Source organism: Lithobates pipiens, unplaced genomic scaffold (genome assembly GCF_037356315.1).
Source record: "Lithobates pipiens isolate NorthernLeopardFrog02 unplaced genomic scaffold, aLitPip1_a1.2 Scaffold_18, whole genome shotgun sequence".
Taxonomy (NCBI): Eukaryota; Metazoa; Chordata; class Amphibia; order Anura; family Ranidae; genus Lithobates; species Lithobates pipiens.
Genome location: NW_027507758.1, coordinates 342845444 through 342861459, shown reverse-complemented (window position 1 = coordinate 342861459; position 16016 = coordinate 342845444). Strand labels below are relative to the sequence as shown.

Genomic DNA, 16016 nt, shown 5'->3' with positions numbered 1-16016 from the left:
ACATGGGTAAAAAGCCTCGTCATCGGCTCTTTACCAAGATCAGTATCGCGCCATGTCCCAGTGACTAAGTGCGCCTGCGATTGCCGCACATCCCTGTGGTGAGCATGGGCTGATGTCACATGACGTTGTCAGGGACGTAGGTTTCTACTGATGCACATAGTATAGGAAGATACAACTCCATAGGCAAGCGAGGGCAGTGTGATGGATCATATCCCACACTCCACTTGCGTGCTTCCGCTAGTATATGCGTGCTTCCTCCAAACTGACCATCAGAGAGATATATTATTATAGGTGCATTGAATACAAGTCTAGCCGAAAATAGCTTGTAGAACCTTGAATGCTTTATTGGACAGAATACAGCCTTTTTATACACTTTTAACACAAGGGATTAGATAATGAGGTAGGGCTGCTCATGGATACTCCCCCCTCCCCTATAGCAACAACTTAAAAGACAATTACATAATTAACATGTTAATTAACACAGCCCTTAAGGTAGCCTAGGTGGTCATCTAGGTGGTCACCGTCTCCGTCTCCGGAGGTCAATGTGATCAGGTCTTGAAATGATCACGTATTGTTCAGAATTAACAACCAAGAATAGTCTTGGAAGTCCAAGAATACTCTTTGGGCAAATCCAAGAAAACCTCACAATAGCAGGGTTAATTAACACAAACAACAATAGGATAGAAAGGGTTCCCAGAGTCTGTGCGTCTTGGGGGGATATGGACTTGAATCCAAAGCAACACCACCTCCAGGGTCCCCAGGCATACAGCTCACAAAGAGCACTGTTCCTCCAAATGCCAGGGCCCATGATCGGTGGCAAGAGGCTAACATTCAGTCCCCTCCAAAAGCCTCTGTCCTGGCTAGGTCTGTCACATTTCTCCCCTTTCGGCAGAAGACTAGCACAGGAGGAGACCCCAGATGGGTTGACTCAGAAGTTAGTGCATAGTTCAAGTGATCCAATGCCTGTACCCACACAGTACCCCAAACAAATTGTTCCAAACAGAGCATTACTCACCCAGCCAACCTCTGCCTCTCTCATAGAACATACTCGCTGCTGGGGGGGGGGGGGTGTGGACTGGTCTTTCCCCCTGGAGCCCCTTCAGCTGTTGGAGAGAAAACATTGCTGCTGGGCTCACTCTGCCATTCTGTTGGGCATCTGGGCCAACTGCCCAGCATCCCTGGGGTAGACAGGTGGAGACCGAAGTCCTATCCACTTTTGCAGGAAATCCATCGTTTGTTAGTGGAGGGCAGAGGCTAGCAGCTCTCTGCTCCATTGCCAGAAGTTCAGCTGGGTGTAGGAGCTTCCCTACATCATTTTCTCCAGCTAACTGTTGGGGAGAGAGGCCAAGTGCCCCAGCTCCCTGGAATTCCGCAGTTGTTGCAGGGCCCATGATCGGTGGGCAAGAGGATAACTTTCAGTCCCCTCCAAAAGCCTCTGTCCTGGCTAGGTCTGCCACAGGCAGGTATTAAAAAAATAAAGATGCTGCATACACCGTGAGTGATTAAATCAGCTGCTGAAAGTGATTGAAAAACTGACGGTTTAATATAATTTTATATAGTAAAGTATAAGTTTAGATCAGTGGTTCTCAACTCCTGTCCTCAGGATTTAACTAACAGACCAGATTTTAAGTATTACCTTGGGAGATGCAGACTAGAATACTGCAATAACTGAGCAGCAAATGATATCAACTGCGATTTATTTCAGTTATCTTGCAAACCTGGCCTGTTAGTGGGTCCTGAGGCCAGGAGTTGAAAACCACAGAGAAAAGAAGGGGAACCAACACCCTTAAAAGTATTATATAATATTATTATAAAACAGAAAAAAAGTGTTGATGCTCAAGATTTCAGTGGTTGATCCAACGCGTTTCACAGCCTACTGCTGCTTCATCAGGGAGACCACAGAAGCATTGTAGAAGAATTTAGTGCCAAACTTGTATTATTTGCTACAATCCAAAACAACAACTGACATCACCACCCAACCCCCACCAAAATAGGCAAGAGGCGGCATCATGGGCATCAGACCATCCGACAACGACGTGAAGGACACGCAACTCAAAAATAGTGTTCACGAGTGCGGGCATCTGTAGCCAGCTACTTTAGCAGCCTTCTTCTGTCTCAATTTATGGTTTGGGATGTGGCTGTGTGTGTTTTTTTTCCTTCAGGACATGGTATGATCTTAGATATTGCACTCTAACGTTTAAAGTACAACTAAAGGCAACCTACACATTTTAGTAAATCCTAAAATAAATACCTGAAAGTTTCACATAGAAATAAACATAACTGAATTTATTATTTTACTACCATATAGGGGTCTCTACTATCTCCACCGGTCCTTCCCTCTTGGATAATGCTAGTGATGGTGGGAGGAGTTCTGCAGAGTTGGCATGTCATTTCCTTCCACTGTTCTAGTACCTACATCTCCCACAGGGAACTACAGTTTCCATGACTCCTTGTGCTTTCTACGTTTCTGAGAGTATTTTACATAACACACGCCCATATGTCAAGTACAATGTGTGTGACTTTGCTAGTGCTGCTGCAGCAATGCTCTTAGTGGAATATGGAATAGTTGTCACTGGTCCTTACGTTTATAATGTAAATTTTTATTGGTATCTGACCTAAGATTTTTAAGGTTTAAATGGGGAGAGAGGGAGAGAGGTGCACAGAGAAGGAGTAACAGCCAGATAGAGGGGAAGAGGGAGCCAGGTGCACAGAGGAGAAGTGGCAGCCAGGTGGAGAGGAGGAGGGAGCCAGGTGAACAGATTAGAGTAGTGGCAGCCAGGTGGAGGGGAGAACAGCTCCCAGGTTCAGGCTGCTATTGGGAGCAAGGAGAGTGACAGCATATTCCTGAGTTCAGACAGCGGGTGAATTTTTTGCTCCCCTTTAGATCTTGCATCCAGTGCAACCACCCCCACCTGCTTCCCAAAGCTATGTCACAGTCACTCTTTCACCTCTGTGAGTAATAGGCACCCTGAGGTGACACAGATAGGATTGTGTTGGATTAAAAAAAAAAAATAAATTCTCACAAAAGGTTTTTAACTGTATTGGGTGGGCAGAGCCATGTCGGGACATCTGTGAAGATTGCATTGCCTGAGCTTTCTATGGACTGAAGAATCACCTCCCCAAGCGATGTCAGGACGGCACGCTGTAGTTTCTTCACAGCAGCACCATGCAGAAGGAGACAACGGAGGAATTTACAAACAGAGGAAGCACCGTTGTCTCCCTATTAAAAGGAAGTGAATATAAGGCCCCTTTGACACATGCAGACTGTTCATTTCATTAGTTCTGTCATTAGGTTTAGCAGGTTTTTTTTTTTTACATCCACTATTAATGCAAAAACGGATGAAAAACTGACCATTTGTCAGTTTACGTCAGTTTTTCGTCCGATACGTTTTTTGAAATGTAAGAAAAATAGAGCTCTGATCAAAAAAAAAAAAAAACAGATGTGGACAATTGGGAATGTAAACTGATGTAAATGTATGATCCATTTACATTGTTTTTTTCCAAAGAGATGCATTGATGTCGGTTTTTTGATCTGTCATTGGATGGATGGAAAACAGATAAATGGTCTGCGTGTGTGAAAGGGAAAATTAGGGGTACCTAGAAGACGGGAGAAAATAAGCAATGTAAACGCCAGAATTTCTTATTACTGCACCCAGAGATTTTCCAGTTTTTTATAAAATAAAGTGCTGGTTCACAAGGGCGGGTTCAAAGTCGCCCGACTCTCAAGCTGTCCCATACGGCGTGACTTCAGCGCGGCTTGGAAAAGAACTTCTGTATTGAAGTCAATGTAAGCCGCTTCGAGGTCACCCCAAAGTAGTACAGCAACTTGAGTTGGTCCCATTAGAACATTTCCATTGCAATGCATGGAGCGTGAGTTGTCAGGCGGCTATGTCGCTTGACAGGTTGCCCCTGTGTGAACCAGCACTTTGGGATCAGAGTCCTTCCTTCTTCATAAATAAACAGCAGCAAATAGTGTTCTTTCCTTTTATTGGGCAGGTTAATTTGGCCTATAGAGAATGCATAGTTTATAATCAGTCAGAAGTAGCAAAAACTGTGCAATACTACTAAGCAGTCTGAATCAGTTTTTCTCTCTGTAGGTCTAAAGAGTTGGTCTTAAAGCGGTACTTCACCCGGTTTGAAAAAAAAAAATAAGACGACAGCTACAAATACTGTAGCTGCTGACTTTTAATAAAATAACATTCACCTGTCCAGGGGTCAGGCACTGTCCTCATCCAATCCGCTTCTTCACAGGTCCCTGGCGCCAGCATGTTTACTGTAGACAACTTGCTATGGTTCCTTGCGACTTCACAGCTGGCTGCACATGGTGCATGCGTGAGCCACACTGATCTGTGAATAGTTCTGCAGCATTATGGAACCTGTGATATGTCCAGAAGGTTTGGGGGGGGGGGGGGGGAGGAGTGGAGGAGAACTGTTGGCGGAGGGACTCAGCGATCCACCTGGAAGTGGGAGCAGGTACCTGTCAAAACACAGGTATCCTCTCCTCTCCCCTCTCTCCTCCCCCTCCCCACCCCCAAAAAAGTGGCAAAAATGCAAGAGGAGGGGTGGAGGAGGGCATAAATTGGAACCCCTTTAGGGTGAAGTTCCACTTTAATTGGCCCCACTTTTACATTTGGTGCATTCAACATGACACAAGTGGCGCACACAAGTGGCGCACACAATGTGACGCATTTAAGAAATACCTGAATTTGATGCACGAGTTGGTGCAACAAAAAGGGAGTAACATCAGAAAAAGTGTCAGTAGCAGATTTAATTCCGCCAAAAAATAGCTTTGAAACGAAAACTGATTGAAACCTTCATATAAAATGATATGTTTCTAATTAAGCAGTCCAAAAGACAACAGGCTCAAATCACTAAGCTAAAAAGATCAATAATCACCATGGTGCCCTTATTTTCAGCAATGAGGGTCAATGATAGCTAGAGATCACATGGTTTAAAAAAAAATCATGGACTGGATAACAATACATGCATTAAAATCTTAAAAATGTTATTCCGCTTTATGCATTATTTTGTAAACTTTGATGAAGCTCACCTGCATTGTAAAGTGGATTATCTTCCAGCACAACCACAGCTTCTTCCACTGCCGTTACTGCATCCCCACCTTGTCTCAGTATATCGTAGCCTCGAAGGGCTGCTCTCTTCACTCCAGAACGGTTTTCTTCTGCATATTCCTGTACAATTGTACCAGCCCCGCCATGAACAACAACAACAGGCTTCATTTTTACTGCAAGGATAAAACAAAACGTGTTTCTTACTCGAAGCATACACTGGGGTTTAGGTAACCATTAACCTCTGCAATTCTTCAACCTTTGAAGCAACACAAGATAATAGTTGTATAATCTAATGCAGACACCCATGTTATAAAATTACATATTTAACCCAACCTGCTCCCACCCACAAAAACAGTTCATGATAAAAAAAAAATAATAAAAAAAAAAAGGAGTACCTTTTAATGTACCAATATAAGCTCATTATTTTAAGCATTTGGCGTTTTTTCCTGAATGCTCCTCTAGGTTATCATACGTGTTCATGCACACATACGGTAAGTGTTTATAGGTTCAGATTTAGTTCAGTTTATAGGCAGGAGCGTTTAGAGGCAGGAATAGGATAGGAACTTAAATAAAAATGTTGTGCTACGTTAAGGTTCGTTTTTACAGTTTAACAAATTTTTTGTTTTTGCTTAGATGATGATGATGACATTCAGGAAATCCTATGTATGCATGAAGTTCCCTGTTACATTGACCTACCTACCCTGGTGTCTACATGGCTGCAGAGAGAAACAGACACAATGGCTAGTGATATGAGCCAGTCCCAGGTGATCGCAGCTATCAAAATGCATGCAAATTTGGGGCAAGTCCCATCTTAAATATGCAGACCACATAACAAAAAGGAACATAGGGGCAGAAATTGGGTCAGACAACATATATATATATATATATATATATATATATATATATATATATATATATAAAAATAAAATACACGTTTAGCTGAGGACTATATTGCACTCTGAGTATCCATTTTGGTTGGTATCCCTCTCTGATCCTTTACCATATATCCTTTTTGCTACTATAAGCTGCTAGGTAGATTATATATATATATATATATATATATATATATATATAATCTATCTATGAAAAATCAAGAGGATCCTCTGAACTTTTTCTTATATTTTGGTCAGTGGGATGACCAGATCGCATTGCACTAATTGAAGTTTGCGGCTTTCCTCTACTTTGAAAAGAGATATATATATATATATATATATATATATAGAAAAAGACTATGTAAGAAGTGGTCTCCGAAGGCCACAGCCGCGCTAAATGGTATATGATATATGTGGGTACACCAGACAAAACGCTATCGAGAGAAAGGTGTCGCCTCCCCTATAGCTCACAGTCCCAAAGGGGTGTGAGATATAACAAACAGAAAAAATAATAAGGTAGGGAGAGGCCTAGGCGCTACCTGTCGTAGCTAAATAAATATGTGTATAAACCCTATGTGTGTGCAATAAATAGGGAAAATTCAAGTGGAGAGAGTTATCACCACACACAGGAGGTCACAGTGAAAGATTGTGTAGGAAATATTTCGTATAAAGTTATGTCCAAAGCGGGCTACATGAAAGTACTGGGTATAAGTGCCTCTACCGAGAAAGAAAGACAATTGTGTCCAGATTCTACGTAGACGTGTGGCCAGTATATAAAAAATATAATAAGAAAAATAAACAATAATAAAATTTCAAAAGGTAGAAGTATAGGTACTCCAATATTGTATAGTCTTAAGTAAATGTCAGAGTGTGACAGTGTTCACTATACCGTAAATAATATATATATTTTATACATAGAAAGGTTATTGTATATGTGCAAACAACTGTGCGACGGGTATGTGTATGTACGGTAGATAATATATATATTATGTGCAAAAAGTAGCAGTCAATGTGTGCTGGTGTGCAAAAAATGCAAAAAATTCCAAAACCTTTCCAAAGAAGCTCCTGTATTTGAGGGGCCCCCTTAGAGGATTTTTTGCACAAAAAAATGTGAAAAGGATGTGCAAAAAAGTGCAAAGAAGGTGCAGAAAAGGTGCGGAAAAAAGTACAAAAAGGTGCAGCAGTTATACTGTATACATGATTAGATTACTAAAAAACGTCCTACACAGACAGTGAAAACAGTCCTTTAGAGGAGTACAGGGCAAAAAACAGTCCAGGATAAATACAGTTCAAGTAATATTTCAGTTTCAGATTCTTCCAGTGATAACAGATAAAAGTGACTGGTGCTCAAAACATGAAGAAATTCAGGTGACTTCCGTGCTCACCCCCTCAGGTCCCCACTCACCACAACTATGTGCCCACACGGGGCGTTCAAGCCTTCAGTATTGCACGGTGCGAGGTCTAATTATTCCACAGGTGGGCACCTCCTAAAAGGGGGGGACATCCGGCAAACCTCCACTCTCTAACTGTGTCACCTTCCTTAATGCGTGGGCTAGTTTTTACTCAGCAGGTAGTACTGTGCCAGAGGATCCTCAGAAAGATAATAATGAAAGGGATCTCATAGTGTAGTATCTTCAGAGAAAGTTTTTTTCAAAAATATGCTCAGAAAGTTTGCTCAAAAAATATATGTATGTATTCGCTCAAGAAATATATGTTTAAAAGTTTTTATTACGCCAACATGAAAAAACAAGAAAAAACAAGAAAAAACAACAAAAGCAAAAGTAAAAAGCAAAAATAAAAATAAAATTGTATATGTATAACAAGCTTGTTTTAAAAAGCAAACAGCAAAAAACACATAGGGTTTATACACATATTTATTTAGCTACGACAGGTAGCGCCTAGGCCTCTCCCTACCTTATTATTTTTTCTGTTTGATATATATATATATATATATATATATATATATATATATATATATATATATATATATATATATATATAAAAAGGCTTTAACAGAACAGTTTGTATGCCCTCTATCTCAGTCTGTATCATGCCTCTGTGTGTGCCCATGGCCATACTTCATCTTGACACAAGACTTTACTTTTATGCTGCCTGTGCTCAGCCAGTTTCATATCTCCCAGGTATGCCCCTTGCCCCGATTCTGCTTGCTTTCACTCTCACCATTTGCTTGAATTTCTAGACTAGTTATAGCCTAGTAATTTGAAATTTAACTATGGACGCCTATATCATCAGCTGGTTGACACAGCTAGCTCATTCTAAATCTGTGATACTCGTGCACATCAACAGTTACATTCAAGCATTGTATATATGCTGTATAGTTCCACAATCTTTTCTGAAAAGTACTGGCACTGAATCCTGCTCGACTACCACCTTTCCAAAGTGTGTGCTAAAAGGGGCTGTAAACCCATGTGGTTTTTCACCTGGATGCATTCTATGCATCCAGGTGAAAAACCTCCTGTGATGCAACTGCCCCCTAAAGCCCCCCGTTTCCATCGAGGGGGACAAACACACTAGCTCCAGCCGGGGTCTTGGGTGTTGATTGGATAGATTGATAACAGCGCAGCCATTGAGGTGGGCCCGAGTCCTGCTGTCTGTCAATAGGTGCAACGGCAGGACATGGGAGCACGCCCGCACGAGTGTCCCTAGGGAAAGCGGATCTCCAGGGGGCCACTCAAGAAGAGGAGGAGGAGCCAGTAGCGCTGCTGAGGGACCCCAGAAGAGGAGGATCGGGGCCACTGTGCAAAACCAACTGCACAGGGGAGGCAAGTATGGCTTTTTTTTTTTTTTTAAACGAAAACGCCTTAAGGCTTTCCTGTACACGGGACGTTTTTACAACCTCTCCTGAACGATTTAACTTGACAGATAGTAACCCTAGTATGCATAAGGACCGGAAAATCAATTGCGGATGGCATCTTCCCGACATGCCCCACCCCTCCCGGGAAAATGCTCTGAGTGCATTTTTACAATTCCTTTATTTTAATAAATGCCGAGTTGCATTGAATGATGTGCCCCGCTTTTTAAAAAAATATGTCACTTCATACCGAATTTCACAGTAAATATCCCGATCATGTGACTCCCGGCCCGCCTCTCTCCTCTCACGCTTCACGTCTCTCGAGTCCTGACGTCAGCAGGGAATTCTCAGCCCCGTCCGCTGACTATAGCTATCATATCAGAAGAGAGGCGGGCGGGGCTGAGAATTCCCCGCTGATGTCAGGACTCGAGAGACGTGAAACATGAGAAGAGAGAGGAGAGAGGCGGGCCGGGCTTGGCACATGATCGGGATGTATTTACTTGATATTCGGTATGAAGTGACATTTTTTTTTAGCCCGGCAATCTTTTGGGAACTGTGATGTGTCCCAGAAGATTGCAGGGTGGAAGAGCCACCTAGGCGGCCCAAGCCAGGAGTGGGAGCTTGTCGGTAATCGTGATGCATCGCGGAATCAAATTGAATCATTGACCAGACAATCGTATTGAACCCTGAGACCAATGAAGATGCGCACCCCTAAATAAATTATATATATATATATATATATATATATATATATCATTCTTCAAATAGCTAAAAAGTAAAAAATGCCTGTAAACGAAACAAGGCTAAACATGAGTTACCGCGTTTACAAGCAGTTATAGGCATTTGGCGTTTCAAATGCCTCTGAAAATTCATCCTGAACGCATTTTTTTGCGTTCCAGAAAAATGCTTCTAAAACTGCCTGGAAATCACTAAAAAAAGACCCTGTGTACATACAATAAGACAACAGAGGAGAGTTCAGGGGCAGGTAAAAAAAAAACAACAAACAACAAAAAAAAACAGCAGCAGCAGTGTACATGAGGCCTTACATAGCCTTTAACACATCCACTCATGTCAATAGGTAAGAACACCCCATGGAAATTGTTTACTTTTTCAAACATATTTGAACAGACAATCATTAGATCTTGATCCAATAGTGTCCACAGATAAAAGGCGATATACTTAAAATGGAGTTACAGCCAAAAACTGAACTTCCACTTTAAGTGCTGGTGACCTCCTGACATGCCACATTTGGCATGTAATTTTTTTGGGGGAGGAGCGGGTACCTCGTTTTTACAGGCAGCCAGCTACCACTTCCTCCCTGGTGCCTGAAGGAAGATCAACTCCCCCCTCCCTAGAATCTTCTGGGACACGTCACAGGTCCCAGAAGATTGCCCAGCCAATAACAGCGTGGCTCACACAGCCAAGCCAGGGTGCCCACAGTGAGAATGCCAGTGCCAGAGGAGGGGGAGAAGAGAAAGGCTTTGTGCGCTTGCATCACTGGACCATAGGAGAGGTGAGTGTCTGATTATTAAAAGTCAGCAGCTACACTTTTTGTAGCTGCTGACTTTTAAATGGGTGGCACTCTGCTTTACACAAAAAGACACAGTGGGTCATTTACTATAGCGCCGCTGAGCTAATTAGCTCTAATGCGGTATTCACTGTATTGCTGGCAAGAAAATACTCCCAAAATCAAATTTACTATAGTTCCCTGAAACCAAATAGTGCCCAAGCCCTTACTCTGCTAAAACCTGGAGAATTGCACATGGAAATATTGTTTAGAACATGATATAATTGCCTAAATGGTACTGAAATATGCAGTATATTATTTAGATAAGATAAGATATTTAAGATAATCTGCTTTTAAAAACTGTGTAAAAAAGTGATTTCTACACTGAAATATCTTTAAAAGTCTGAGAAGAGATAAATTCCCCCTTTTTGTACAACTAGGTGCCAACACAACTGAGCATGCTCAGTCCTGCAAATAGCTAATTTTAGCTCCAGTGACTTTTTTACAGGGCGCTATAGTAGATACGAAAATGAGCACTGTGTTAAAGGGCATTTTTTGGAAGTGAAAATCTGCGCTATTATAGTCCAATGCAAGTTTTAGCCATTGATTCTAATGGAAAAATTGTAACTTCCCCAAATAAATCCTTTTAATGTCGAGATGAAATATATCTTTCTCTGAAATAATTTTTCCTTTGCAACATTGTTGTTTCTACTTCAAATATTTTGTTTTTAAGAATTCTAGAATGTGGATTTTTTTGATAAAATATTTTTCTCTGTCACTTTCACTTGTTACTCTCCATTTCACAACAACCTTTACCCAAAACTCACACATGTATCTTTACAAAGCATAAATACCATTGCTGATGCAAATATAAAATGAGTCACCATTTTTTGTGCTTTTATTATTTCCAAATAATCATAATTTGAGCCCAAAAAAATGTGATATGTGTACCAATAACAGAAATCAAAATGCAATTCCCCAAAATTTGAGGGTAATATCACTATTCTACACTCACCCACAAAGAACCAGCAAATATCACAGAATAAATCAAGAATAACTCTTGAGTATTGTAATTCCATCACCTGTTAGTCCAAAGAAATGCAGTATTTATGTGTAGGAGGTTTTCACATGTGGCAGTTCCGTGGCTTAGAGGTTAGAACTTCTGCTTAGCATTCCTGAGCGTCTGGGTTTGAATCCCAAACATGCCACTTCAATGTAGAGAAGTTGTCTCATCTCCCAGGTTCTAAATGTAGTATTTTATATGTAGGAGGGTTCCACCACCATCGTAAATCCTGGCAGATACGCCATCTAGTCAAAAGAATTGTGACACCTGCCTTTACACACACATAAACTTTAATGGCAGTCCAGTCTTTGTCTGTAGGGTTAACATTTGATTTGGCCCACCCTTTGCACCTAGAACAGATTCTGGGAAGGCTATCCACAAGGTTTAGTGTGTCTATGGGAATGTTTGACCATTCTACCAGAAGTGCATTTGTGAGGCCAGGCACTGATGTTGGATGAGAAGGCCTGGCTCGCAGTCTGCTCTAATTCAGTCAAAAGGTGTTCTATCGGGTTGAGGTCAGGGCTCTGTGCAGCCAGTCAAGTTCTGCCACCCCAAACTCACTCATCCATGTCTTTATGGAACTTGACTGGCCTGGAGAGAGTCCTGACCTCAACACAACAGAACACCTTTGGGGCGAGTTAGAGTGGAGACTGTAAGCCAGGCCTTCTCATCCAACATCAGTGCCTAACCTCACAAATGCACTTGAAATGGTCAAACATCCCTATAGACACACTCCTAAACCTTGTGGATAGCCTTCCCAGAAGAGTTGAAGCTGTTATATCTGCAAAGGGTGGGACAAATGAATTTTGAACCCTACAGACTAAGACTGGAATGCCATTACAGTTCATGTGCATATAAAAAAGGCAGGTGTCCCAATACTTAGGCCAATGTGTTGTATATTGCTTGTGACACTGAGCATGGCTATGGACTTAGGCTGGATTCACACCTATGCATTTTTAGTGCATTTTGCAGATTTGTACTACAGTCCATTTACCATGGTTTCCTATGGCACACATTCTGTAGTACAAATCTGCAGAATGCAAAAAGCAAAAAATGCATAGGTGTGAATCCAGCCTTAGGGCTGGTTCACACCACAGAGATGCAGAGAACGTGTGAGGCTGTCTGCTGGCTAAGAGGGTAGCAATTCTGTCTAGCAGCACTGGGGTTGCTGGTTTAATTCCCCAACATGCTAATGCTTGTGTTGAAGTTTATATGTTCTCCCTCTGTGTGTTTCTCACCACAATCCAAAGACATGCTGGCATTTTATTGGTCTCATGTTAAAATAGTTTCTAATGTAAGAAAGTCATTTTGGACTTTAGATTGGAAGCTCATTGCAGCCAGGGACTGATGTTAATGTTTGTTAGCACTAATCATGTCCAGGGACTTGGAAATGTAAAATTGTAGGGTTTACACTGCATAGGTACATATGCTTAGAAAACAGTTGCTTTGTTTATGTGCATGCAAATGGACTTCGATCTTTGGCCTGTAGTTGGAGATTTGATGCACATAGCCGAAGCCTAACACGCAAACATGGTTTAGGAGCATGTGCTGACCTACTCTTTGAATTCATTGCTTAATCATGTACACAGAAATGCAGTTTCCAGTAGAATGTGGTCACAAATGTATGTATGTGTGTGGATTTGTGGGGTGGTTGTGGGGGTTCGATGTTGAACATTTTTTTTTATATTATGTTGGAATGCTTTGTATGAATAATCACTGTTAAGTAGGTTTCTATAATCTTGCAGATAAAATGTGATGCGTTGCTCGTTATACACCGACAGTAAAGCTGTGTCCACTCTAAGGTTTAGACAAATTTTAGATTGTAAGCTCCTATGAGCAGGGTCATTAAAACCCAAGTGCTGTTTTGCTAAATGTAGCATCATATAGCCTGTAGAATTTTTTTTTTAAGCTAGTAAATAAATGTACATAATTTTGTTTCTCCTGGCAAAGTAAAAGTACATGACCTGAGCCTGTTTGTGGTGTTTTTTTTTTTCCTCAAATCTCTTCAGTGAAATCTTTATAACAGCTGTGGAGAATTGCAGGTAATGAATTCAGCTGGTGGATAGGCAGTGTTGTATGTGTCAGCCCTGGTTCACATTGGTGCGATTTGACATGTCAAATCGGTGGAAAATGCACCGTTCTAATTGGTGTGGCGCCGCAATTTTCAAAAGTAGTTTCTGTACTACTTTTTGGTGACTTTGGGGGCAATTTTTATTGACGTCAGTGCAGAAACCTGCACAGATTTTTCTGAAATTCCCCCCCCCCGCAGTCGGGACTGACATGCAGGAATTGAATTGTGAGTTCAGCTGAACTCACACATGCTTTCAGTGTGAACCAGGGCTCAAACTGGGCCTTTGTAATTCACCTGCTGCTGTCCCAGGCACACCATTTTGTTATCAAACTCCCTCAAGTTTACTTTCAAATATATGTAGAAATACAGATTTGCATATCTGCAAATAAACAAAAATGAAAAAATTCTAATCATGGTTGTGATCAAAACAGCGTGGTTTCACCTTCTGACCTGGAAATTAGTCATTGTAATCACCCAGAAGTTCCTGTGCTGGTCAGGATCTCCATCTAGGTGGACATGGCAAGGTCCCTCTTTAGCAAAGAAGAGGTGCTGCTGATTTGCAGGGTAAGTGTAGGATATGTACTTACTCAATGTGGGGGTGGTAGTTAGATTTGGTGTGGGTGGGGTTCATTGATTTGTGTATGTGCACAAATCATTTCCTGCATTTGTTCTGCTGATGTAAATTAGTAAGGACTATGCAAATATAAATGATAGCTCCTTTGTATTAAAAGTATATATGACTGGTTTCACAGTTGAGCGACTTTTTCAGCAAATTTGGACCTCCGAGTTGCATGACAAGTTGTACCCCATGATTCAAAATAACCATTCATATCTGTGCTACTTCAAGTTGCAACAACTTCAAAGTAGTCCTACTTTGGTGCGACTTTCATGTGACTTGAGGTACATAGGGCGCAATATTACACAGGCATTCCCAGAAGTAGGGACCAAGTACCAGCAGCAAAACAGTGCGACTATCAGGTTGCAGCAGTGTGAGTGAGATTCATGTATAATACCTTTGAATTAGGAACTATTCTTACTTGTGCATCCTGCAAGTGAGTCAGATTCGTCCCTGCAGTACTTTGGTTTGACTTTGATGCAACTTGAGGTCCATATACAGCAAAATTACACAGACATTGGTCGCACGAGTACGAGTACAAATGGGGCCTAATTCAAAAAGGTTCCTTTGACTTGCCTGATTTTTCATACAGCTTGAGGTCCATAAGGACCATTTCACACTTGTGTGAGCTGAAAGTCCCGTGATTTTGCAGCGCTTTTTGCCACAAATTGATGCGATTTGAAGCAATGCCAGTGTAATCTTGAGGTCTATGGAGGCAGAACAAGTCGAAAGGAGCCTTAGGGCCGGTTCACACTGCTGTGCTGTCCAACATCGGATGTGATTTGCCCCGCACTGTGTGGGATGAAAACTCAGCTGTACAGATTGTATGGTTGAATTTGTATCGCATTTGGATCAAACTTGCACAGGACCCATATTTTGGTCCGCAGCAGAATCGGATCGCATGAGTGTTGGCCAAATCTGCAGTTTGCTCTGCGATATGCAAACTGATTTGGGGGGCGTCATTAGCTTTCTACTGAACACTTGCAACACTTTGCATATGGCAGTGTGAACTGCCTGCAAGTTGTATACGATGTGGGAACTCTCACTAAATTTGCAGAGTACCCGCATTGCTCCAGTGTGAACTGGCCCTGACCCTAGGTTCACACCTATGTATTTTTTTAATGCGTTTGAGAAACACTCTACAGTCCATTTAAAATGGTTTCCTACGGTACTAGTTCACATCTATGCATTTTGGGGTTAGTGTGTTTTTGTAAATGGTCAGGGACTTTTTTCACGCGATTTGCAGGTAATAGGTTTCAATGGAACCACACCAGAAACGCAACTGTTGGGTGTGTGATGTGAATTTTGATGCGTTTTATTATTTTAACACTGTATATAGCTGGTTGCTAACTGGAGGGCCAGGAAGCCATCTGCCGCATCCTTAACAACCAATGAATCTTCAGCTGTCAGCAACTTCCCCATTGAAAGTCAAAAAAACAAAAAACTACATGGGGTCCCCCCCCCCAGGTCTATACCAGGCCCTTCAGGTCTAGTATGGTTTTGGAGGGGACCCCTGAGCCAAAATTTGAAAAAAATAAAAATAAATGGCGTGGGGCCCCCCCAAAATCCATACCAGACCCTTATCCGAGCACGCAACCTGGCAGGCCCCAGGAAAAGAGGGGGAGGGATGAGAGAGCGGTCCCCCTCCTCCTGAACCATACCAGGACACATACCCTCAACATGGGGAGGGTGCTTTGGGGTCCGCACCGAAACACCTTGTCCCCATGTTGATAGGGACAAGGGCCTCATCCCCCCCACCCTTGCCCAGTGGTTGTGGTGGTTGTGGTGGTTTGCAGGCTTATCGGAATCTGGAAACCCCCTTTAATAAGGGGGCCTCTAGATCTCGCCCCCTCATGTGAATGAGTATCGAGTACATTGTACCCCCTACCCATTAACCAAAAGAAAAGCAGTGAAATGTGACAAAAAACAATAGCCGGTTTTTGACAATTCCTTTATTGTAAAATAGCTCTGAGTGGTCTTCTCCCCTGAGCAGTGTCTCCCGCCGT

The 16016-nt window shown here is 42.0% G+C and overlaps 1 protein-coding gene across 3 annotated transcripts in view; it reads right to left on the bottom strand.

The window, feature by feature from the left end:
• Window positions 1-16016, bottom strand: part of ASRGL1 (asparaginase and isoaspartyl peptidase 1) — a 128834-nt gene that overhangs the window by 78388 nt on the left and 34430 nt on the right. For all 3 annotated transcript variants that reach the window (XM_077487398.1, XM_077487397.1, XM_077487396.1), the window contains one exon: window positions 5051-5242. In XM_077487398.1, the coding sequence (XP_077343524.1) occupies window positions 5051-5237 (187 nt within the window). In that variant the 5' untranslated portion in view covers window positions 5238-5242. The remainder of the gene's footprint in view (window positions 1-5050; window positions 5243-16016) is intronic.